This window comes from Trichoplusia ni, chromosome 3 (genome assembly GCF_003590095.1).
Source record: "Trichoplusia ni isolate ovarian cell line Hi5 chromosome 3, tn1, whole genome shotgun sequence".
NCBI classification, from domain to species: Eukaryota; Metazoa; Arthropoda; class Insecta; order Lepidoptera; family Noctuidae; genus Trichoplusia; species Trichoplusia ni.
Window position 1 is genome coordinate 6,054,158 of NC_039480.1, and position 27,441 is coordinate 6,081,598.

Below are 27,441 nucleotides of genomic sequence, written 5' to 3' on the forward strand. Positions count from 1 at the left end.
CTCACAACACAATATATGTTTTTAACCAACTCATAAACAAGTATGTTCTCAATTCTTTCGATATATTACAATTCTTTTTCGTTTTCTACAGCAAATGAAAGTCTTAAAAAGCGTTAATTGACTCACTTTAATACGGTTTAAAAATTAAGTTAGAAAACCTAGTCAACTAGACGCGGAATAATTTTAGCTAGATAATTTGCTGTAGACATTTTTAAAAACTTTCCTAATGTAACTTATTTTTTAAATAATATTTGTATATAATATATACAGATGATAAATTAGTAGTTGTGATAGCTTAGCCGCCGCAAACGTCTTGAGTTCGATCCCAACGCACGTATCGACTTTTTCAATGTTGTTTTAGAAATAAATATCACAGCTTAGTTTTCTAAGGTATGTGATATATGGGTTCTGCTTGTGATCTCTCTCCGGTCGTGTCCGTCGCGCTATGAGAGCGCGGGAACAGAGACTGCAGCTGTGTTAGCACACGCGCGTGTACTATAATATGTAGTCCACCTGGTTGGTGTCTTGAGATACTAGCAGGACGAAATCGGTCAGAAAATTGATATAATTACTGTTTAAGTATCATAAATGAGGCTTTCTGTTACAAATATGTAAAGACAGATGTGTATTTTAATGAAAATAATATTGATTTAACAAATTCTTAAAGTAAAGACAGGCATTTGTGGAATAAAGATGCTGTTTAGTTCAAATGTATATGTGAGACGAGTCTGGCATTAAGGAATGTAATGCTTGTGCCTTGGGTTACACAAACATTCAAGTCACATGCACACGACACCCAGACTCAGGACAAGCATTCGTGGATCACACAAATGCTTGTCCTACGCAGGGATGGATTTCTGCTATCTGTGCTGTAATGAACTGTTTCAATTCCACGAATGCTTTACTTTATAAAAAAATGGTCTAGATTTTTTATTTTTTATTAGGATTATCATACAGTTGATGTACCCCCTGGTGTCAGAGTGTTACCCGCCCGTAGTCCTCTGACGTGACGCAACACACACTTGAAACATTCTCAGGTGTGTCGCGCCTCACGATATTTTTCCTTCACCGTTTTTAGCTAGTGATTTCTTTGTAATACGCACATGAATTTGTTTAGTACATGTGTGTGTGGATTCGAACCTTTGACCTTTTGAGTCGACAGTTCAATGGTCATATAACTAAGCCATCACTACGAAATAATTATATTAATATAAAAAATTGGTACAAATTTCTTCATAATCTACTATAAACGCACAAATTTTATAATACCAGAATAATATCTTGATAATTGTAAAGTGAATATAGTATATTAGATACAAGTTCAATTTATAAGCCCACTGTTGGACATAGGCCTCTTCCGAGTCAAAAATGACCTTGTTCCAAATAAGTCTTGCAAGCGAAGTTTAAACAATTATTACTGTTAACAATTTACTTTAACACTGCCCACTGTTGGGCAAACCTTCTTCCTACAGAAAGATTGAGCAATAATCGCCACAACCGCTCAATTTTATTAATGATTTGAATGATTTAGAAAAACTTGACAAGCGCATTCAATTATTTAATGCAAGAAGTTTTACTATTATTGTCACTATATTTATCTTTTCTTATACCACTGCTGGGCAAACGTTTTATAACAATATTCAGTTCTTAACCATCTTTTAATAACATTAAGGGATTTTAATACATAATAAGAGTTATATGATCAACTAGCTGTTGCCCGCGACTTCGTCCACGTGGTTAGGAGATCTTGAACCATTTCACAGTGCACGCAAGATGAATAATTTTCCCCGTTTTTTTCCACATTTTCCATTGTATCTTCGCTCTTATTAGTCGCAGCGTGATGTTATATAGCCTGTAGCCTTCCTTCATAATTGGTCTATTCAACACAAAAATATTTTTTCAATTCGAACCAGTAGTTTGTGAGATTAGCGCGTTCAAACAAACAAACTCTTCAGCTTTATAATATTAGTAGTAGATCTGACAGTAATCATTGTTTGAATTCTTTTAATTTTGCAAGATTGTAGTTATCTCCTCGATCCCAAGTACTTTCAATATAATTAATGATATAAAAAGACCTTTTTAATTAATATCGTTGCGGGTTTAAAAACCTCCTTTAACGTCATAGAAGCCCTTTGCCACACATGACAGTTATAGACTACGATGCTTATAATAGTATATTTGACTAAAAGCCGATTTTTCAATCGCCAGATAACTTTTATTCCATGATTATGTTTGACGATTTGACAGCTTTTGTATAGAAAATGTGTCAAACGGCCATATTTATTCCTCGGATGAAAGTTATCTGACGATTGAAAAATCGGGCCTAAATCTTATAATATAAATCTCTTTAGACCGTCAGACAGATTGACAAAAAAATATTGAATAAGTATTTTTCATTATATCACATTATTTAAAAGTTATCAAGATTAAAAACAGTTAAATATGGTAGTTGGGGCTAGTGACATCACTTGCTAGTAAAAAATGTACTGGTAAGTGACGTCACATGAGATTTTAAATCACTGTATGGCCTTAATTTTTTGTTTAAGTGATAAAAAAATACGTATCTAATATTTTTTGGAAATCTGTCCGTCTGATTAAAAAGATTTTTATTATTATTTGGTCAAAAAACCTATTATTTTATGGTTCAAAGACCTTTTAAATAGCAACTCTGGTATTTTCGTTTTCTCTCCATAATAGTTGCATTTTATTTTTTTCAATATAAAGACACATTTTCTTTAACGGAACTAGTTTATAACGACAACCAGTTAACGAGAACTAGTTTATAATGTGAACCAGTTGATAAATACATGTAGTTTATTCAAACAAAAAATTTTACAGTCGTTTTTTAGATGATAATATACATTTTAGAGATACCCTCGAAACAGTGTTTATTTTTAAATGTTGTTGTAACTGAACACTGTTTTTATGGCAACACTCGTTTGGTTTTAAACTGTTGGGGGCTAGTAAATGGTTTTACAAGACGGTGCGACGAAATTTTTTAGTTTCTCTTTAGGATAAATGAATCTCTTTTAATTTTGAACTTATGTACAATAATCGTCTTCCCAAGCAATAATTATGTCACAAAAAGTCGCACTACCTTGCGATTAATCGTTGAGATGTGCGATTAGTCGCAAAGTCGTGCGATGAGTCGCCGAGTCGCTCGTCGAAACTGTGTGTCACTGCCGTTTCTTGGGCGGTGGACGGACCGTTTGCTGAAATCCATAAGTGCCTATATCTGGTTACTGAATGCTCCATTCTTTTAGAAAATTAGCATAATCTAATATTTTAAGTCTAGTTATGTTGTTAGGCTGTGTCGTAAAGAGATTTCTAGAAAAATATTACAGCTACGTGCTACGGCGTAGCATGGTACTACGGCGTAGCTGCTACGTAGAACGACGTAGCTGCTACGAACTACAATTTTGCCTCTCTTTTTAATTTACTATGGAAGTAAAGGACAGAAGATCTAGTCGTTTAGATATGAAATGTTAAGACTTGATTTTTTATCCTTTTCTTTCTGTGAGATTGCAAATGTAAAATACTTCTTTTTATTTCATGAAGGTAGTCTTAAATTGTTAACTGTGTAATTTACGCCTACCCTCAAAATGGAACTTAATTTTTCTAGAAATTTCTCCACGTTTCGGTAAATAATATTGATTATTGTAAATTTATTGTAAATTTTTGACATAGGTAACACTGATTTAGTGAGCTAGGATACATTTAAATAATAAAAATGTTTAGTGACACTAAATAAATATAATGATACTGTAAATCTATATTGTTGTTTTTATTTACCCCTTTTTACCCGACTGCTGCTCTCAAAAGGGAGTATGTAAGGGGAAGTTGAAAGTGGCACCGGTAACAGAGGATTAATAGATTTAAAAAATATAAAAACCCACGATTTTAAATGTCACTCCAATTTTTATATTTGTGAATTGCATCGCTTTTGACGCTACCGTTGAAAATTTCCGTTAACAAGCAATCAGCAAGTTATTAAATAAAATAAGAAAACAATAATTTCAAACCGTTTATTGATACAACCGTAATTAGTACAAAAAATTATATAATATACATGCTAAATACAATATGATTGTAAATACACTCAATACAACATTTACAACGTAAATATGACCTTTCGTACTTTTCAAAGATTTTTTACCAAACTTACCCCACTTTCCAAATAATCATTGACTTTGGTAATAGGGACGATGATAATTTATAATAATGGATAGGTACGTATGTTTTCTTTCGTCCGCAAACATAAATTGATCTAATATAAGGAGGACTATATATATATATATATATATATATATATATATATATATATATATATATATATATATAGACTATATAGACTATATATATATATATATATATAGTCCTCCTTATCGTTTTCGATAACGGCGACCATTGGCAATTCACCTCCCAGCGTGAGCCCTGATGTGACTGGCTAGACCGAGTTTGGATCTAAACACTCGGTCGCAAGCGCTGCAGTAAAGTTACGGTATAGGTGTACGACGGCTTAGGCCTCTCTTTTTGGGCTGGGCTTTTCCGAGATGGCTGAAGGTAAACGGAAGCTTGGAGGACAATATCTGCGTTACAAGGACGTGTTCAAAAGACATCTGAAGGCTTGCGCCGATCCTAAGGACTGGGAGAGGCTTGCATTAAATAGGTCCTCTTGGCGCAAAACTGTTTTTGAAAACGTCAAGTCGGATGTAAAACGACTCCAGAAGCTAGACGAAATTGATCTAATAACAGTGACTAGACCTTAAGCGTGACGTCACGATTGTGTATATTTTTTACGAAATCGTTACGTCAACTGCCAAATAAAGTTAAAAACAGTCTATCCTTATCAGTTCTTGTTTAGACAAAGCCAAAGTTACGCGTTAGTAGTCCCAACGATTTTATTCCACAGATTTTTGAGAATTGGGGGTAAGTTACGCAAAATAGGTTAAGTTAGGTATGGCAGTTTTCTTTTTAGATAAAAAAGGGATAATATACCTATTAAATATTAAAACTACGAATGAATGAATCATTCAAGCAACCGTCCTCTCAATATGAAATCTTAAAGAAAAGAGTAAATCTAAAAGTTTATGAAGATGTGTTTTCTTATTTATAGAAATGAATAAACATGGGGTAAGTATAAGGTCTATTGACTTAAAAGTAGCAGTAATATGCTATCCTGAAATGGTATTTAAAGTGTTAAGCTAGCAAGACATATTATACGCCATCTTGCTTGGAAAAGATGTTTTTTAAATCTTACCCCGAAAATAAAACGTTACTTATATTTCTGATGTTGTCAAAATCTTTTAATGTGTCGTATTAAGTATACGTGGTAAATAAAGGCACTATTGGGGTGGATAGAAACACAGTTTTTGTAAGAATTTTCCAAGACATAATGAGATTATTATGTTAATAATTGTGTTTAAGCATTTTTATGTAAGCAAACGAATGCGAATCCCCAAAAAATCACTTCTATTCACTTCTTGAAACAGAATTTACCCCGTTTTAAGTAATATTCAACTTATACTGATACACAATTTGCTCTTACGTTTTACGAACGAATTTATGTAAACAGATGATATATCATTAATGATTATTTGATTAAGGATTTTGTGATGTCTTGTCTCCTTAAGAAGGTATTTAAGGGTGGAACTGCTGGGGGATGTGAAGATGCTTCTTGTCAGCAGAAGGAGTCATGGAGCGGCACCTCTGTAACGATAAATAGTTTCATTGTTAGACGGAGCGAACAAATGTATTTTTGGTAAGCTGTAAAGCTATCCTTCTAACCACACGGGTGAAGTAAAATTTCTTTCGCTCTACTAAGGTACTATTACCTACTAAATCTGTTCAGTGGTTTTTACGTGAACGAGGAACAAAAAGCCAAGTGGTTGGTGTCACCACGCCAAACCCACTGAGCGTGACGTGTCGCGGGTTCGATCCCCGCGTAGGACAAGCATTTGTATGATCCACGAATGCTTGTCCTCAATCTGGATGTATTTATGCATGTGACTTGAATATTTGTGAAACTCTCTGCGACATAAGGATCAAGTTCCATAATGCGGGAGACTTTCGCGTTTATAAAAAAATAGTAGGATTACATCTTATAGTACATACCTCTCTATAATCAGCTTCGCACATGACAGGGTTCCTCATCTCAACCTTCTTTGGCGGCGTCTGGTCCATGTCGTGGACCAGTTTGTACACCTCCGAGTGTTTGAGGTGGTCGAGAGACACGGGAGGCTTTTCGTATTTCATGAAGTTGATCCTGGATGGAAAACACTGTTAGTCTTGTTGAGAAAGATTGGGGTACTTGGAGCGTATTTTGACGTATATTATTTAATTCCTAAGCTACACTCAACAGCAAAAATTCTGTATAATTATTATTAATTCAAAGCTAATTAACCGCTTCTTTCCGATTTTACCGGGCCGCCTGGTACTTCTGTCAACAGAATTTTGAGTCACTTCGACGCTACACAGTTTTGCAGTGAACTCCGTTCATTATTATTTAGCTTCTGATTTTGATCCACTTTGCCTGTAAATATCTTTTTGTATGTTACTTACGGACAGGTAACGCAGCTGTAGATAAACTTAGAAACCCACGAAGTTTAACAAAATCGCCGCTCTTTAATGTTCCTGCACCAGTATACAGTATACACTGAGGTCAATTTAAACATTTCCGTTTTGGAAAAGAGGATTAACTTCCTAAAATTAAACCCTTAGTCGAAAATAAACTATCATATCTTTTATGCGGTTATCTTTTGCAGTAAGTAGTCAATTGCAGTATTAAGTCAAAATATGCTCCAAGTAACGTCCTTTTGTGATAAAAAAATGGTCTTTATTACAAGGACTATAGAAATTAAAAGTTGGGATTTAACAATTTCGGATTTGTAGACAAGGTATAGTATTACGAGTACAAGACAAAGTATTACGGAAAGGTATTTAAAAACAGTTATCTATTAAATCGGGGCCAAGAATTTAGGAGCTTACCCCAAGTATAGAACGTATATACAACTATAGATAACATGGGAAATAAGAAAGAGAAACAAGAGGTAAGGTAAAAATATAAGACAAAATAATAAAGGTATATTTTGTCTTAAAAGGCATCCGAAAAACGGGGTAAGTAGAAAATAAATGGGGTAAGATTATGCGAAATTCCTTGTTGAATATTTTTAGCAGTTAAATTGAATATATTCAGCAAATAAATATAGTAATAAATTTGTTTGTGAAAGTTACCCCATTTTAACTTAAGCTGGAAAGAAGCAACGAGGAATGGAACATGACAGTTGAAAATACTTATGGCGGGAAAATAATCTATTTGACAGCTATTTCAATATGGTGGTCGGTCAACTTAATACGAAAATAGCAACGATAACTTAAATTAGGCGTCATTTATGAAAGAATGTAACTTAAAACCTATTTGATAATAAAAAATATACACACTTAAATATAGATAATTAATAATTCGCTTATGACATGTCTTTTGTTAAATAACAGCGTGAATTAATGGCTATGTCTGGTTTTCTTTAAACGACTTTTTTTATTCGACATTTAATGAGTTAAACTACTTATAAAAATAAAATAAAAAAATATGATTTATGCAATAATAAAGACAATGAGTCTAAAAATAAAATTACATTGTCTTTTTTGACAATATGATGAAAATAAATTCTAATTTGACGTGAAACGCTGCATAATGACATGATTTTAATGCATGTCAATCAAAAATAACTTACTTCAATCAATTTATCATAAGTATTGACCATAGTCTCTCGTAGTCTATGAAAATCAACTAGGTGGCAGTTTGATTCTCTGGAAAGTTTATTTTTGAAAAAAAGAAAAGCAAAAGAATTTAGTTTTATAGGAATTTTAGGTTTATAATACAGGGTTTTGGGATTTGGTAATTATCTATATCTATACTCTATACTAATCTATAAAGCTGAAGAGTTTGTTTGTTTGAACGTGCTAATCTCAGGTTCAAATTATAAATCATCACGCTGCGACTAATAGGAGCGAAGATACAATGGAAAATGTGGAAAAAATAGGGTATATAACTTATACGAGTATCTTCTAACCACGCGGACGAAGTCGCGGGCAACAGCTAGTTTTATTAATAATTTACAGGGCCCAGGCCTCTTCCCGTATAGGGAAGGTTTGAGCATTGATCACCACGCTAGCTCACTGCGGCCGATTTCAGATAACAACATTGAAATCATCAGTGGTGTCATAGGATAATTAAAAAAAATATATCGATCTTTAAAAAATTACATTCCAAAGCCACTGCTAGTACCGCGTCATTATTTTACCAAACCAATATATTTTTAAAAGAACTCTGATCTATAATTATGGATTGATTGTTGCAGAGCTTGACTTAAAAATATATATACGGAAATATTATTTTTTTACTATTGTATTTGACTAAATCTTATCATATAAACCTGTATAGTCCGTCAGAGAGATTTACAAAAAAAAATTCAATACGTATTTTTAATTTTATCACATCATGAAAAGTGAGGTAGATTTTAAATTCTTTGGTAGTCGTGGCTACATAACTCCACATTTTTTTGTAATACCCTATTGTATGACAAAAAACCATTTTATACCAAATCCCAAAACACAATTACTACAATAAAATAATAATTTATAATGAAACATACCTATACTGCCGGCAATATGACTTGGAGTTACCCCACGGCCATATTTGATTCCAGTTGTCAATCTGCCACGACACGAACATGCAAAGACAGACAAACACAATGATTTATAAACAAATGAATATTTATATTATGAATTTATAGTTTAAGAAGATAACGGTTTCGATCCCGACGCGGGGCATTTGTGTTAAACGAATCCCTAATTAAGGAATTTACCCCGCGTAGGACAAGTATTTGTGTCACTGTGAATCGACTCTCGCTTTAAGGAATTCAATCCTTGTGTCTTGGGTTTCACGAACATTCAAGTCACATGCACAAAGACACTCAGACTCAGGACAAGCATTCGTGGATCACACAAATGCTTTTGTCGACACGTCACGCGTCGTGGGTTTGGCGTGGTGACCCCAACTACTCGGCTATCCGTTCAGGCATTTTTGTGTAAACGAATGCTTGTCCTGAGTCTGGCTGTCTTTGTGCATGTGACTTGAATGTTTGTGAAACCCAAGACACAAGTATATAATTCCTTAATGAGGTGGTAGCTTTTAAAAGAAAAAAAGAAATTGGAGCTCAGAACCCAGACGTGTTACAATTTAAACATGCGATTATTTTTTTAACCTGGATTTTAAATTTAGTACCCCGGACGGTCCGTGGATGCCTGCTTAGTGCTTAACTAGGACAAATCCGGGGAACATCGGACTGTTGGCAACCCACCATTGAATAAACTAATATGCAAGTAGGTAACAGTAGAAAATATTTAGAAAATTTAATTGTATGCTCGCACCGTATGTCTTCTACATCTACCTATTTCTAAATGTACTAAAATAACATAAAACATGTATACATATACACAGGACTTTACAAATATACATACACATGGACAATACATTACATATATAAAACAACGATGATATACAAATAATACAAAAATAAAAAATATACATATAACAATATCTTACGCAAAATGTAAAAACTAAATTATAGTCTATGAAAAGAAATGTCATTTCCGATTTAAATTGCTATACAAAGGACTGTTAACGGTTATTTCAAAATTTTGAACGTTATATTATTTTTTCTAAATATATTTCAAACATTTTCATTAATCATATAAAGTATAGATTTTTTACTGTCTATTTAACTATTATATTTTAAGAATTTGAAATAGAAAGCGTAATATTAGCTTTTAGCAATTTAAAAAGAATCAATTAAATTAAATAGAATTGGCTTTCTGTAAACTGAATTATAGCTACTCCAGATTTGTTTAGCTGTTAGTCTTGCATATTGTAATAAATAAATAAATAAATCAGGCTTGATTGACAAGGGAAATGACAGAATTAAAATAGACGTTTACTTGCCTTGCCAAAGTAATATTAGTGACTTATAACTTATTGCACTCAAGTGTTGAAATAATGTTTACCATCATTTAACAATCTACCTAAAAAAATTGAGTATAATAACATAATACTTAAAAAGTATTATGTTCATGGCTAAGCTATAACCGCAGAAGTGAAACGATCACAGGTTAAGTTATGCTTGACGCGGTTTGTCCGTAGACGGGTGACCATCTTTGTCATAAGGAGTTCCTCCGTGTTTCGGAAGGCACATTAAATTGTGGGTCCTGTTATTCTTACATCTTTGACAGTCGTTACAGGTAGTCAGATGCTTGAAAAGTCTGACAACCAGTCTAACCAAGGGGTATCATGTCGCCCAGGTAACTTGGTTGAGGAGGTCAGATAGGCAGTCGCTCCTTGTAAAACACTGGTACTTAGCTGAAACCGGTTAGACTGGTTGCCGACCCCAACATAGTTGGGAAAAGGCTAGGCCAATGATGAAAAATGACTTAAAAACATTTACAGTAGACATCACTAAAAACGAACACATGACACATATTTTGACAATACAAACACAATAATATTATTTATATTACCAACATTAAATACAGACGATTGAAATAATGTTTTTTATAATATTTGATATTTGTCAAATACAAATAATATTTACATACTAAATATTGAAAGTCGAAAGCTCCTTTTATACTTTCTTTATATACTTAAATGAAAAATAAAATGTAATTAAGAACTTCACAGATTGAATATATTAACATACGTTTCTATTTTCCATTGCAAACCGACCACCATTTTAAAAGTATCAAAAAAAATATTACAACGACTATAAGATTCAATGAATCAAGATGAATAAATACAAAATGGTTTGATTGCCTTAAGTAAATGAATTAACTTTACAAATGAAAGTCTGACCCCAGCATGATAATCTTGACACTATTAGGTTTTGTTTTATAATTACCCCCGATGGAAAACGAGAGGTTTGTTATAAGTTTGACCTAGTTTAACGAGTCTGTTTGTGGTTATATCTCCCGATATTCAATATTATATTTCAATACTCTCTCATTTGACTCCCCACTCGCGTGTATTTGCAGACATTAGGTTATTCTTCCCCAAGACTTTAAAACGACTCAACCGATTTTTATCAGACATATCGAAGAAAACTCGAACATAATTCACCTTTAATACAAAACAAACGAAATTGAAATCGCTCAATCTATTCAGAAGCTATGACGTCACAGACAGACACGTAAAACTAATAACACGCCTCTTTTTGTCGGGGGTAAAATAGTCAATCTAGTATTGAAAAAGTGGTTGGTTGGGGGCAAGAAGGTGTACCCATGCTAAATATATTTCCAAAGGGTGATGATCAAACTGTTTGGTTCCAACAATATGGTTTCAGTCAATAACTACTCTGACGACCTCCGTCGTCGAGTGGCACACGCACCGGTTTCAAGGTGTCGCTAGGTCTGAGGTCCCGGGTCAATGTAAAAATTCACATTTCTACATTGCCTCGGGTCTGGGTGTTTGTGGTACCTTCGTTGTATCTGAATTCCATAACACAAGTGCTTTAGCAACTTACGTTGGGTTCAGAACAATGTATGTGATGTTGTCCGCATTTATTTATTTATATTAACTATCTCGATAGCTATCCTACAGTTTTGGTACATATGATGTGTATGTTGTCATGTTGAAGAAGTTAAGGGGAGAATTGCTTAAGAGAGCACAGCATAAAATTAAAGAAAGCATTGCGCTTTGTTTAATTTTACACCCTTTATGATAAACTAGCTGTTGCCCGCGACTTCGTCCACATGGTTAGAAGATATAAGTTATAATTTATACCTGCCTTCTATCTATCTTGTAGGATTCAGTCAGCTTTTGCAATGTAAGCGCAAAAAATGTGTTTTTTTACGACCTCACATTAGAAACCTCAAAAATTGTAGCCTATGTGTTATTCTGATGTATAAGCTATATTGTGGTAAAGTTTCATTCAAATCCATTCAGTAGTTTTTACGTGAAAGAGTAACAAACATCCATACATCCATACTTACAAACTTTCGCCTTTATAATAGTAGTAGGATATGTATTTTTTATTTTTGTTTTGATTTTAGTATTATTTTTAATTTTATAATATAAAGTATTTACTTAATTAAATAGTAAGAAAAAGAAACTTCTCGCCTTTAAACGAAATGTTTGGCGAGGTTTTTTTTATTTATAAAAACAAATGTAATTTTAAAATTGTACTTTCGTTAAATAAATAAATTTTCGTGTACTTGTACATTCTTCAACATTTTTTTATTTCAAAGAGTACCTTATGGAGTTTCTCGCCGGTTCTTCTCCATAGGAATGACACTTTGTAACCGCGAAACTAGAGTCACTAGTTTTGTCTAAAACTCCGATCGGACCGCACACTTCGCTTTCAGTTGTATTGCAGTCGTGTCAACTGAATTCAAACTGCACTTGAAATGTAATTTGCGTTTGGTTTGCAGCTAAAATGCGGTACATCTGTTAAGATCCTAATATTTCTTAAGCGCCTGTATAAGGACTACCAGAAATAAAAAAGTTTTAAAAGAAAGTATAAATTTGGTGTGAATCAAAGCTCATTTTTTATATATACTAGCTTTAGCCTGCGGGCTCACCCGCTAAATTAAAAATGATCCCATGTGAACATAAAATCATGATAAAGACTATCCTACGTATTAATCTTGGTTATAAACTATCTGTATACCAAGTATCGTCTAAATCCGTTCAATGGTTTTTGCGTGAAAGAGTAACAAACATCCATACATGTTGATGATGTGAAACCATTTTGACTTTGAAACTCAACGTGCTTGAATCAAACAGTTTGATCACCTGACCCTATAGAGGTTAGACTATTCACAATACATTATTTAAGACAAGTCTTGCGCCATAGTAATGCAAGAGAGTGCCAGATAGCTTAAAAACGTTGCCAGCGCGATAGAGTTGCGAAATAATTAGATCTACGCCAAATAATTTTATTACGTGATGGTTTTTAATTAAATTAAATATAAATAATATGATGGCTTCGCGGTTCTAGGTATAGGATAGAGTATTGGGCTTAGGGACTGTTTCACCACAGCCACATAATTTCCCGTTAAATTACTTGACAGATTTTTACCTTTGAAAGAATGTCAAATTTTTCAATTTATCGGCCAAACAGCGGCTAATCAGTGATCGACGTGATTGTGAAACTATAAGAAAAATATAAATCTGTTTAGTCCGTTAATCTGAATTCAAGTCCAAAATCTGTCAGACGGATAAATAGTCTATTTCAAAGTCATATGTGGGCACTTTTTTAGACAGGAAAACATCGTGAGTAAACCTGGATGCTCCAACCTTATCAATATCTACATACTAACGTATATATGCTGATATAAAATAATGAGGAATAGTATTTCTTATAAGTGTTCTCATTATTTATTAATTTTGATTATTGGTGACCTAAATTTAAACCTACATTTAAAAATATATTTTTTTACAACATTATTGCCATCATCGCAAAGACTCGTCTTAAATAATACCATATTATATAAAAAGGGGGTGTATTTTAACCAAAAAAATGTGTGTATGATACTAAACCTGTTGTCATATGGTAGGAGGTCGCTTTCAAACCTATAATGACAGAAAATGATTACTATTTCGACGCTTAAATAAAATATTAATCGACTGGCCTGTTGGTCTAGTCACTAGTGGCTAGTGACCCTGACTATACCGGAGGTCGTGGGTCCGATTCCCACGTTTTAGACGGTATATTGATTTCTTGTTGTCAAAATGAAAGATACTAATTTTTGAAAATGTCTGTGATCGTAATGATTTTTGAAATCATGAACAGGACCTATTTTTTGTGCTTCTCAAGTAACTACTCTTGATCTAAGCTTAAGTAAATGATAGATTAACGTAAAATAAAGTATTTCTGAAAAATTACGACAATTTGTGTCTATGTAGATGTCAAAATTGCCGCGCTTTTTTGTAGATATTAGCTGTTTTTTTTGTATCGATGTGATAAGCTAAAGTAATTTACCATACAGCCTTATCTTTGTAATGTATAAAAATAATTAAATACCAATATTTTCTAACTTAAAAAGAGAAAAGAATGGTATCGTTACTTTTTAGTTTTTGTAGTTTTAAAACTTTTGTAAAAGTTGTAGTTTCGTAACGGTATATTATCAATTCAATAACATAAAAAGCCGCAATAAGTAATAAGAAAAATAACTATAATAAATCAAGGAAACCAACCATTTATAAAAAAACTTACAAATTAATGTATCTTTCTTATTTCATTAAAAAAAAAACAACTAAATCTGACACAAGAAACCGCGGCAAAATTGACATCTGACATAGCCTACAATTTTTTTTTCATGATTAAATTCTAAAACTTCCTCTTCCTTCTTCCATCCTGTCCTTACTTCATTCTAATAACTTTCATGTATATAAATGTATAGCGTCATTCATTTCTTCGAATACCATAAAATTGTAATTTAATGTTTCAATTTGTCGCTCCAAATTTATCGTCCTTTTATATATTCCTAAGTTTCCCTACCTTTTGTAAATGTTGTCATTGGCCAACACTAACCGTGAAGAGCCAGAAAAAAAAAAAAAATTCTAAAACATGCAACAGAACTTTAAAAGTAAATTAAATACCCCATAGTTTTTCCTTGAATTAATTCCGAATGAGCTTGCAATATCTCTTCTATCTTAGCTTCATCATAAACGTCTTGTGTCCTCCGCCATCTTCTGCCGCCGGGTAAAATGACAGCTGCTCTTTCTTCGGGGTCTAGGGGTCCAAACATGCGTTTTGGTTTCGTGGACCACGGCGTGGGATGCTGTTTGACTTGACGAGATTGGTGTTCCAGCATAGCTTGTTCCTATTTTTGTTTGTTTGTAATAAATATGAGTGTTTTAAAGTTTGCGTGTTATCGATATTTATATCGAGTGATTTTTAATCGATAGTGATTGAATATCGATTGTCATTGTTTAAACTTTTCGGTAGGAGTTGTGTATTTAACTATTAATCATAAAAAATATGATTCTATATGTAAAATTCTTAGTACCATTTAGGTTAAATAAAATTATTTTTTCCAATAACGATAAAAAACAATTATCTTTAAAATAAACATTTTCAAAATCAAAATTATACTTTAAAGATCCATAATTTTGGCTATACCTATTGCAACATATTATAAAGATACAACCTATTTATAAATTAACTTAAAATAATGGAGTTTTTTCCAGAAAAAGAACACAAATTTCCACTTTACCTTTCTCTGCTTCTCCAGCCTCAGATCCTCTTCTGTCACTGTAGCTGTCTCTTCTTGCACTTGCACCTGAGGCACCGGTGTCTCTTGTCTCGGTGTCTCTTCTACAACTTCTTGTATCGTCATCTTCTCCTCCTGGGTCTCATTCTCGTTTCCTTCTTGGATAGTCTGCATTTCTTGCTGGTGATTTTCAACGACTGTTGGTGTAGATAATAGTTAAAATATGAAGTATAAGTTTATTTTTACGGTTTAGCTAAGGATTTCGCAAATAAGTAAGTTATAGGTACCCAACCGGAGTCTTTAATCATGAGCAGACGCGGCGGGGTCGCGAGTCGATAAGGACTCTGGTTGGGTCCGAAACTAGTCGGGCATCGGGCACCCCCGATAAATACGCGTGAGTAAACCGTTACAGCATTTAATAATGCTATCTTTGTATCACCTTCGAATGGCTAATCTATAATCTATAATCTATACTAATATAAAAGCTGAAGAGATTTTTTGTTTGTTTGAACGCGCTAATCTCAGGAACTACTGGTCCAAATTAAAAAAATATTTTTGTGTTGAATAGACCATTCATCGAGGAAGGCTTTAGGCTATATACCATCACGCTGCGACTAATAGGAGCGAAGATACAATGGAAAATGTGAAAAAGACAGGGCAGGCATAAATCATAACTTATATCTTCTACCCACGGGGACGAAGTCGCGGGCAACAGCTAGTAATATATATTTGGGCCTATGTCCAGCTAGGTCGATGGTATATTCAAAATTACTAAAGTTTTGTGACTTAATAATAATTGGACCTACCTTCCGGTTCGTGGTAGTTTTGTACTTCCGGTTGAGTTTCCTGAAAGAAAAATAAACATTGTACTCTTTCTATAAAATAATAATAATAAATGCGGACAACATCACATACATTGTTCTGAACCCAAAGTAAGTTGCTGAAGCACTTGTGTTATGGAATTCAGATACAACGAAGGTACCACAAACACCCAGACCCGAGACAATGTAGAAATGTGATTTTTTACATTGACCCGACCGGGGATCAAACCCGGGACCTCAGAGCTAGCGACACCTTGAAACCGGTGCGTACGCCACTCGACCACGGAGGTCGTCAAAATATTAAACTTATATTATGTACATTTATAGTACGCGGTATAGTGAGTAAGAGTCTGATACTACCTCCTCGCTCCCTTTTCAGGGAGACGGTGTCAATGTGGATGACCAGCCCTCATAAAAAAAAATGTGTACATAGACGATTTTTTTCATAAATCGCTTTTCCCACAAAGGGGGGTCTAAAAGTTCGAAAATTCTTGTGTCACGGGTTGTTTTACAAACATTCAAGTCACATGCACAAACAAACCCAGACTCAGGACAAGCATTCGTGGATCAAACAAATGCTTGTCCAACGCGGGGATCGATCCACGACGCGTCACGTGGGTTTGGCGTGGGGACCTCAACCACTCGGCTATCCGTCATAATTCTAAATGTATATGCATACTTGTTGTCCCATCCGGACTAGCTGCTTGGAGACCAGGTCCAATGTCTGCTGGATGACTTCTGGCAGCTGCGCCAGCGCCGCCAGCTGGGCTCGCATCTGCATCAGCTGTTGTTCCACTGACGCATTCGGGTCTAAGATGAACAAGTACATTTTGAGTGGGTTGACGGATGGAAACGTGTAAAAAGTAAAAAATCATAGAATAGAACTTAGTCATCATTATTTTAATCTAGCTTGTATCCCAGTCCTGATTCTCCCTAATAATTTCAGCTATTCTCTATCCTGGGTCACTTGTAATGCTTGCCGGGGCAGCGGGATTGCCCGGGTTATCGTGGTTCCAGTACTCGAAGGGCAAAGGAACATGGGTGGGTTTTAGTCAGTAGGGGTCTGACACACTTTTAAGCTCAACCCAAAGCGGAGGGAGTCATTTTAGTATTTTTAATCTTGTAAAATTGCCAGCCCGATGCGGTAAGCGTTTCGATCGTCTCGCCACCGTTTACCGACCACGGCATTATGTAGTGACCTTCGCCCAGCAATCACTGTCCATTCCAGCAAGATAATCATTTTAGAATTCATGTGCGTGATATAAAAATCACTTGCTCAAAACGGTGAAGGAAAACATCGCGAAGAAACCACACCTGAGAATGTGTCAAGTGTGTGTCACGTCACGTCAGAGGACTACGAGCGGGTTACACTCTGACACCAGGTTGTACATCAATCATTATTACCCTAAGGTTTCACCAACTATGTTAGGGTCGGCTTTCAGTGTAACCAGACCAAGCTAAGTACCAGTATTTTACAAGGAGCGACTGCCTATCTGACCTCCTCAACCCAGTTACCTCGCCACTACGATTCCCCTTAGTAACACTCGTTGTCAGACTTTCTACCTTCTGACTACCTGCAACGACTATCAAAGATGTATGAATAACAGCTGCAACGTATGGTTGACGTACAGAAGTACGTCAACCATACGTTAAGAAGAAGAATACTAATAGTCTAAGTCAAATTCTTTATTTCAATTAGACCAGTATATTTCACTTTTCAACGTCAAACAATTTATATATGAACAATATTAAAACTAGTGTCAGTCTGTCGGTCAGTCTCCTATTGAAGCTATCGCTCGTTCGGAAGATAGATTCTCATGGAGAAGAACGAGCAAGAAACTCCATGGTAACTCTTTTTCACTGCCATACAATCGCACTTACCGACCATTCTCTGCACACTCGTTACTAACTGCTCAGCCAGTCTGTTGTCCATGTCTTCTGGAACTGGTTGCTCTTCTTGTACTTCTGTTACTTCTTGTACTTCTGTGGCTTCTTCTTCTTGCTGAGGTACTTCTTCTGGCGGCTGTTCTTCTATCGGTGGTGGTGTCGGCTCTTTTGGTAGGGGAAGTGGTATACCTGGCAAATGTTGAGGTTTTTTATTTTTATTTTGGTTTTTGAGAATTTTTTGTATGGTCTTTCCTGTATTTTATAAATTTAGGTGAAGAGAATCTTATTAACGACTATCTATATCTGACTTCCACAGCCCGTTACTGGGTAACACAGTATCCCATGGTAAGACTACGCGTCCAAACTGAAATGACATGTCAAAGATCAATATTAAACAGACAATTTTGCGGCATCCCTGTAAAAATGATATATTTTACAGACAGATCAATTGGACGATCCTAAATATTCATATGTATTAAAGGACCTTTCTGATCAATAAGGGGTTGTAGTATTATTTTTGTATTGAATAGACAGTTCATCGAGGAAGGTTTAAGGCTATATACCCTCACGCTGCGACTAATAGGAGCAAAGATACAATGGATAATGTGGAAACAACAGGGCAGGTATAAATCATAACTTATATCCCCCAACCTCTAACACTTCTAACAGCTAGTTGATAAATAACATCGCACAGGTTACCTTTAGCATAATAAATTCTAAATACTAGGTAACTACTTTAAATTGAGTTTTGTTAATATAGGACCCGAAGTTTAGACTAATGACCATACTATATATAGCTTAAGAAGTATCGTAAGACTTCAACAAGATTTTTAACACGTCTGGCATGTCACTTTACGTCAATTTAGATTTCAATTCTAAATTAGTCAATTAAGTTTACAGCTCAATTATTACAGCACATGCTGCACATGTCATACTAGATGCAACAGTTTACTCACGCGTATGTATCGGGAGTGCCCGACTAGTTTCGGACCCAACCGGAGTCCTTAACCATGAGCTGACGCGGGCGAGGGTTGAGTTCGACTCGCAAGCCCGCCAATCCCGATAAATACGCGTGAGAAAGCTGCATCATTTAATAATTAATTATTAACAATTACTATCAAAATTGGGTTTTATCAAAAAGGTTTTTATAACTGAACTAGCTGACCCAGCAAACGTTGTTTTGCCGATTTTTTTTTTTCTAGTTATATGTATTTTTAATGCCACATTATAATACAAAAACAATTTCGTCAAAAAATAAAATATTTTTTTTAGTGTCAGCAACCATTATCACTTAGGGATATGAAAAATAGATGTTAGTCGATTCTCAGACCTACTGAACACGCATATAAAATTTGGTAAAAATCGCTTAAGCCGTTCTGGAGGAGTACGGTAACTAACACGTGACTCGGGAATTTTATATATTAGAAGATATTGCCGTCTTACCAGTATCTTCCAAATCGGGAACCTCACTTTCCTTCAAAGGATCGACTGCCTCCAAGAACTCTGGTACTTCAGGAATTAGAATTGGTTCCTCTGGTTCCACTGGCGGTAGGGACGCGTCTTGCACAGCACGTTCTTCCCAAGGCAGAGGTCCGGTCTCGAAGTCCTGTCACGATGGGGATATATAGTTGTAATCTATATACTAATATATAAAGCTGAAGAGTTTGTTTGTTTGTTTGAACGCGCTAATCTCAGGAACTACAGGTTCGAATTGAAAAATTGTTGAATAGACCATTTATCAAGGAAGCCTATAGGCTATATAACATCACGCTGCGACTAACAGGGGCGAAGATACAATGGAAAATGTGGAAAAAACGGGGAAAAACCACGTGGACGAAGTCGCGGGCAACAGCTAGTCGTATATGTGTTATGTATACGTAAAGAGGTGTTGGGTTGCGAGTTCCTTTTTTTTTAAGCGCCTCCCGCACTGAGGAATTTAATCCTTGTGACGCGGGGGTTTCACAAATACACCCAGTTTGAAGGTAGAATGGAGGTTTGGAGGAATAATTACAGGGGTATAAGATCTTAGATGATTTTCCGGCTCAAATAATAATTGAATGTATAAAAATTGTAAGCACTAAAAATTTAGAAAGTAGACTTTCAATTTTGAATATTTTTTAGGGGAAGATTCGCCTGGGACAATTCACACGAAAATTTTGTAATGTATTCGCTAAAAAAAAACTATTTGGTCCATGATCCAAATATAAAAACTAAAGGTCGTAGTAATATTTTGCCGCGCGGGGAATAGGGATGGATGACTGGGTATAAAAAGAAAAAATCTCATTTGTCCCTCAGTTAGATAATTGAAAAGAATGAGACACGTATTTTTTCTCACGTAGTTTAGGAGAGGGGGCTTGTGACGTAATGATAAAGTAAAATTTATACTCAATCGTGACGTCACGCGTGAGTTTCATTCACTGTAATTTAGTCAATTTATGTTTGCAGGACAAACTAAAAAATACGTATCGTTATACAAAAAACTACAAGACGGACACTGCAAAAAAAAATTGTCACCATCCCTATTTCACAGACATTCAAATAACATGCACAAAGACACAAATAATCAAAACATGGATTAGGAAACTTGACCACAAAAATCTATTAGGTCCGGCAGAAAAGATTTTTTTGTCAAAATTTTTTGTCGCTTAAAAAAAAATTTTGATGACAGTAAGTTGAAAACTCGTGTGACGTTATAAACACTTATAAGTACTCTTTTTACTGACAAGTGACGTAGTTAGACTCCCTATTTCACACCTTTCACCATCTTTGATGCGTATCTTCAGATTTTTTATTAAATAAACTCACTTAACCAATTTTTTACCTTTGTATATTTTAATAGATTTATACACGGTGATTTTTTAGTCGTCTTACAAACCCCAGTTCATGTATCCGACGCAAAATACCCCTAGGCGCGATTATTTTTTTTTTATCATCAACTAAGATAATAAGTACGAAGAAAAATTAAACAAGAGAAATCTGAAATATACTCTTAAAAATGATAAAAACGCGGCCGCTCGCGCCCCTGACCATTGTTAAAAGGCTCGGACCGCGCTCGCAACAGAGCTGTGTTTCTAAGAAACTACGAATCGCATCATAATATTGAATAAAAATTGCATTTTAAATTTATTCAAATCTCATAAATACCAATTTTATTATCATGAACGTGTTCTAGTCATTGGATACATGAACTGGGCTGCTTTTGTAAGACGACTAAAAAATCACGGTGTATATTATGTATATTTGCTGTGTAAATTATGTATATTTATAAATTAAAATACACGTATACAATATTTTTTTAGAAATATATTTGACGGACTTATTAGATTGTTTCAGACAAAATATCAAATTATAGATGATACAAATGCTTAAAAATACCTATACATATTTACAAGTATTAACAGAAATAAGCACAGAACTGTAATTGTTAACCTCAAATTTATTTAAACATTCCATAGCATTAATTACAAGGATTAAAAGCAAAAAATATATTTAGTACTTTAATTAACACTTATTCATATTAAATATTCACTTATGCATTAAAACTTTAGACTAATCATTAAAAAAATACAGAAGAAATGTCGAGTAACAAGACGCACTTTCGTTAAACGTTACAAAAAAATATATATTACCATGTCACAAACATTATTCGATGATTAAAAAAAAAACTAATTAATAACTCGAAAATATTAAAATCATTAACAAAAAGCTTGGATTTAAATTATGTTAATTTGAGTTAAACTTAAGTGTTGTAACGGTTTACTCACGCGTATGTATCGCGATCGCCCGACTAGTTTCGGACCCGAAATCCTTAATCATGAGCTGACGAGGTGACAGTCGGGCAATCTCGATAAATACGCGTGAGTAAACCGTTACATCTCTTAAGTATGTATAATTCTTGCGAAAGACACTACAAAATAAACTTAATTCATAAAAAAATTCTGCTTAGTCTGCAAGATTTCTAAAAAATGTTGATAAACTATTTTCCATTTTTTTTTTGTAAATAAAAAATAAAGGAGTTAAAATCTCATGTGACGTCACATACCAGTACGCTTTGTACTAGTACGTGCATGTATTTAGCCCTCACTACCATACTTACGTGCTTTTTATCTTCCGTACTTTTTAATATTATAATAAAATAAAATAAATACCTATTTAATATAGTTTTCTTAAAACCGTCTGACGGACAAAACAGATTTATATTATAAGATTTAGGACCGATTTTTCAATCGCCAGATAACTTTTATTCGACGAATATGTTTGACGTTTTGACAGCTTTTGTATAGATAATGTGTCAAACGGCCATATTTATTCCTCAGATAAAAGTTATCTGACGATTGAAAAATCGGGCCTAGTCAAATACCCTATTATAACCTAAAAGTTATTGACATTTATTTTAGTTTTAATTAATTATTTGCTATTATACCTCTGGTTTATAATCAGGTGCGACTTTTGGCTTGGCTTGTTTCACTATTTTCACTGTATACGGCTCCTGTGAAAGAAAAATAAAATACATTAAAACATCGACCCAGTGCGTACCTGTAAACTGTCATAAACTAGTTCAAACGGTGTTTCAATCTTGCCCACTGTGTCTCAATGCTGTGCAAAGACGTCCCTTAAAGTCTTGCATTGGTTTAGGTACTTAAAGAAGTTAAACAATCTTGGCGTGTATGTAAGTCTTAAAAATGAACTATAAAGATTACTAAATCAAATGACCCACTGTTATTTATCAGTCGTTTATTTATTTAATATGATTGTGTTGGTATAAAAAGACACACCAAGATTGTTTACCTTTAGTTAACTACTTAAATTAATGCTGTATAGATTTATTCCTCAGCCCTCGCACCTTGCGACTTTCAAATATTGTCAAAGCATCTGAAGTCACAGACCAAGACTTATTATTTTATTTAAAACGTAACTTTAAGTCTCGGGTCGTGTTTGGATGAGGCTACACAGGTCCGTAGAATATGGCAGGAAAAGAAGAGGCCTATGTTCAGCATTGGAAAGGCAAGGGATGTTGATGAGGATGGGCAAACGGAAACAACCAGAAAATCTAATAAAAGCGACTGTGACTTTTACGGCCCTGTTTTTGAGCTCAATGTTTTGGGCCGGCAACCTTTTTTTGGCCGTAATCTATACTAATATATAAAGCTGGAGAGTTTGTTTGTTTGAACGCGCTAATCTCAGGAACTACTGGTTCAAAGTGAAATATTATTTTTGTGTTGAATAGACCATTCATCGACGAAGGTTATAGGCTATACACTATCACGCTGCGACTAATAGGAGCGAAGATACGATGGAAAATGTGAAAAAACAGGGAAAATTATTCATCTTCGAGGGCTGTCGTTCAAAAATTCCTAGCTTATATCTTCTAAACACGCGGACGAAGTCGCGGGCAACAGCTAGTCCATAATAAATTTAATAAAACTTTAAATTACTATAGAATTTCAATAATTTACGTTCAGTATTTACACGACTGTGCAATTTGAAGGAAAAACTATAGAAAACCCTAATTGAGATCTAGTTGGTGCTATGGCCCGACACTAGCGCCAATGCGTGTAGCGGTAAAATCGGGAACTACACTCAATTGTCACCTAAAGACGCTGAGAACACAGTATTGCTACTCCATCTTGGTTTGAAACTATAGTACCGTTTTTAACACCGAAACGGAATAAAAAATCTTAACATAAACAAACGCTTGTCCTAACTAAATGATGTTTATGAATACAGCTTTAAATCTAAACTATTTTTAATAAAATTATTATACCCATATATAAAAAATAGCAACGCAGATTATGCCAATAATTAACAAAACACACATTCTATTTAAAATCTAAATAATAAACTCACTTCACTATAAAACCGACCGCTTACACCGAACGCCACGAAAAAACTAAATTATATATTATTCAACACTAATATTATTATTTTTTGATTATATGCCAATAGACAAATAAATCAGGAAGTTATATAAATAATGTATTTCGTCTAGGAAGTCTTAAAAATAGAATTAAATAATTTGGCTGTATCTCTATTGTCATCGCCAAGTGGAAAAATCAATAAAAATATTTAATCGACATTATTTTTAATTTTGACGTTTATTATAAGACCTGTCACTGTGACATTCAAATTCCGCGGGAATATAGCAAAATGGGTGCCATGTTTGTTTCTTTAAAATCGGATTTTAGATAATCTAATTCCGCGAGAAAAATATGAAAATGAAAGGCTTTATCTAAGTAAATTATAGGAATTCATTCTCTAGAAGTTTATTTGATCCTTAAATTATGTTTCACGTACTGCAAACCCTGAATAGGCCAAACAAACTGATTTGATAGAAAAAATATTCTATTATATCCTTTCCATAAGGGATCAGTTGTGGGACGTCCTTTCGAAGATAAACACACATTTTATTAAATTTCATAAATTAATTGAAGTGTTTGTGCATCGCATAATAATCTTTATGCCAAGTGACCTTTATGACAAACAAACTAACTACTATCCTAAAAAAAATCGCGCGCCTTCCGCGGAATCCTCGCGCATTCTCGTTAATTCTCCGGTATACACTAATACACACGTTATACACTTGACATAAAGTTCATAATGCGATGTACAAAAATTTCCATTCCGTTCCATTCCGCGGCGGTATAATTTGAGCCTGAAAGAAACATCACTCACCGCAACAACGTGATCATCTTCTGTCCAACCGTGGTACCCAAACTTCACTTTGGGTACCGGCCTTTTCGGCTTCTGCAAGAAGGTCGTCCATCTCTTCTCTTCTTTCTTCTTTTCTTCTGCCTTCTGCCTAGCCAGCTCCTCATTCAAGGCCTTCAGTACTTCGGAGTCTTTCAGTGAGTCTATCATTGGTTTTATTTTCTGAAAGTCGACGCTGGAATCGTCGGCACGATGCATGTGTGAGTTCAAAACTCTTGATAATCTGTTTTCAACCATTTTTGGGAAAGAATTCTTGTATTAGTCAGTTTGTTTGTGTGATTGGGTGATATCATGATGTCTTGTATGAGTTGCTTAAAAGATGAATTGTCTGATAAAATCTTTCTCTAATTGTTTAAATATTCTGTATCTTTATGTCTTAAAACTCACAAAACTATTTTATAGTCAAAGTTTGTCCTCGTGTCAACTTTTTCTCACATATTTTTTATTAAACGACTTTCGAGATACATAATTTTATCCTTGTGTCTTTCACAAGTCACATGCACAAAGTCACCCAGACTCAGGACAAGGATTCGTGGATTACAGATCCATAAACGGCTAAACGGATATACCAACTTTAACCATTATGCTTTTCAATGGGAACTATAAAAGTTTTTATTTCTCAATAAATGTATTTGTATGCTAAGGACAATGAGTACAATGTGGCCAATATCTGGCTTGTGAGCGTATTAACTATGTGTCTTTACATGGTGATGAAGATAATACAATATTTATAAAAACCCATCCGACTAAACTACAACACCTTAATCGGACAGGGTTTTTAACACATACTGTAAAGTGACAATGGCTAAGCTATAACCGCATAAGTGAAACTATCACAGGTTAAGCTACGCATGACGCGGTTGGTCCGTAGATGGGTGACCATCTTTTACATAACGAGTTCCTCCGTGTTTCGGAAGGCACGTTAAATTGTGGGTCCCGGCTGTTATTCCTACATCTTTGACAGTCGTTACAGGTAGTCTGAGTTTGAAATTCTGTCAACCAGTCCAACCAAGGGATATGGTGTTGCCCAGGTAACTGGGTTGAGGAGGTCAGATAGAGGCAGTCGCTACTTGTGAAACACTGGTACTTAGCTGAATCCGGTTAGACTGGAAGCCGACCCTAACATAGTTGGGAAAAGGCTAGGCCGATGATGATGTAAAGTGACAGTGGTTCAAATGCAAGTATGGTTTCTGTGGATGACAGATGTCAGATGTTTTAAACAAAATGGTTGAAAACAAAATACAAATGAAATGCAATCATAAGTGACAATGCATTAAAATCTCGATTAGCTTTTGAAGTAAAACTGCTGAGAGCGGCAGAACAGTCTTTTAATGTTAAAAATGACTCCCGCACTAAGGAATTGAATCCTAGCGTCACAACCCTTGTGACGAGGGGTATTTGACTAACAAAAAATATTGGATACGCATTTTTTCTTTTATCTCGTAAAAGAAAATGAACGGGATACTGTGATCTGTGATTTAAAATCTCGTGTGACGTCACTTACCAGTACGCTTTTTACTAGCAAGTGATGTTACTAGCCCCAACTCTACCAAACATTTCACCATCTGAAGTGCTTATAGTGTTTCTAACTTTTTCTTATCAATTATGTGATAAAATGAAAAATACATATAAAAATCTGTCTGACTAACTTTACAGATTTCTACACGGTGATTTTTTAGTCGTCTTACAAAAGCAGCCCAGATCATGTATCCGACGTAAAATACGCCTAGGCGCGATTATTATTTTTTTATCATCAACTAAGATAATAACTACGAAGAAAAATTAAACAAGAGATATCTGAAAATGCTCCTAAAAATGATCAAAACACCGCCGCCCGCGCCCTTCACCATTGTTACAAGGCTCGGACCGCAACAGAGCTGTGTTTCCAAAAACTACGAATTGCATCATAATATTGAATAAAAATTACATTTTAAATTTATTCAAATCTCATAAATACCTATTTTTTTATCATGAACGTGTTCTAGTCATTGGATACATGAACTGGGCTGCTTTTGTATGACGACGAAAACATCACGGTGTATTATAAGATTCAGTCAAAGACCCTCCCATTATTATACATATGTATTATGATACATATACTTTAATATATTGTTCGTATTTTATATAATCATCCTGGTTAATGATGAATGATGACCATTGATGATGATGAATGGATAATCACGATTAATGGCAGTACTATACCAATATGCAAGATAATATTACAAAAGACCCTACAAATACTTTATGAGGTAATCGTTCACGTCTGATCACAACTCACCCCATGACGTGAGCCTCCCGTAACATTTCTGCCTCTCCCGAAATGAGTTCAGCTATCTTCTCTTCCGAAATGCCTGGCTTGCCGAGTTGTTCTAGGAGGGAAAGAGAATTCTTTACTTGAGATTTTTCGTCTAGTTTCAGCGAAACAACCCGTTGTCATCAGGACCCGAAGAGGAAAATCAGGATCCTCTACATAAGCGGGTGATTCTCCGGAAAAAAGTGACACAAATTAGGATCATCATTATCCTCACCACACTTTACAGAATGCAGATTGCTTGATTTAATATTATATCTATACTTCTATATCTATACTAATCTATACTAATATATAAAGCTGAAGAGTTTGTAGGTTTGTTTGAACGCGCTAATCTCCGGAACTACTGATCCAAATTGAAAAATCCTTTTTGTGTTGAATAGAACATTCATCGAGGAAGCCTTTAGGCTATTAACCATCACGCTGCGACTAATAGGAGCGAAGATA

At 34.6% G+C, this 27,441-nt stretch overlaps 1 protein-coding gene across 5 annotated transcripts in view; it reads right to left on the reverse strand.

Moving 5' to 3' along the window:
• Positions 1-4,826: 4,826 nt before the first annotated feature.
• The window catches only part of LOC113491629 (titin-like), a 34,878-nt gene continuing 12,263 nt past the window's right edge, over positions 4,827-27,441 (reverse strand). For 3 of the 5 annotated variants that reach the window (XM_026868693.1, XM_026868696.1, XM_026868697.1), the window contains 12 exons: positions 26,962-27,052; positions 24,648-24,906; positions 22,399-22,464; positions 19,419-19,581; positions 17,970-18,164; positions 16,768-16,898; positions 16,074-16,113; positions 15,271-15,464; positions 14,654-14,877; positions 13,592-13,624; positions 6,115-6,265; positions 4,827-5,709 (listed from right to left, as the gene is read on the reverse strand). In XM_026868693.1, the coding sequence (XP_026724494.1) occupies positions 5,641-5,709; positions 6,115-6,265; positions 13,592-13,624; positions 14,654-14,877; positions 15,271-15,464; positions 16,074-16,113; positions 16,768-16,898; positions 17,970-18,164; positions 19,419-19,581; positions 22,399-22,464; positions 24,648-24,906; positions 26,962-27,052 (1,616 nt within the window). In that variant the 3' untranslated portion in view covers positions 4,827-5,640. Of the gene's footprint in view, positions 5,710-6,114; positions 6,266-7,733; positions 7,810-8,654; positions 8,717-13,591; positions 13,625-14,653; positions 14,878-15,270; positions 15,465-16,073; positions 16,114-16,767; positions 16,899-17,969; positions 18,165-19,418; positions 19,582-22,398; positions 22,465-24,647; positions 24,907-26,961; positions 27,053-27,441 lie in introns of all 5 variants that reach the window. The other 2 variants (XM_026868695.1, XM_026868694.1) reach the window with 2 other exon arrangements.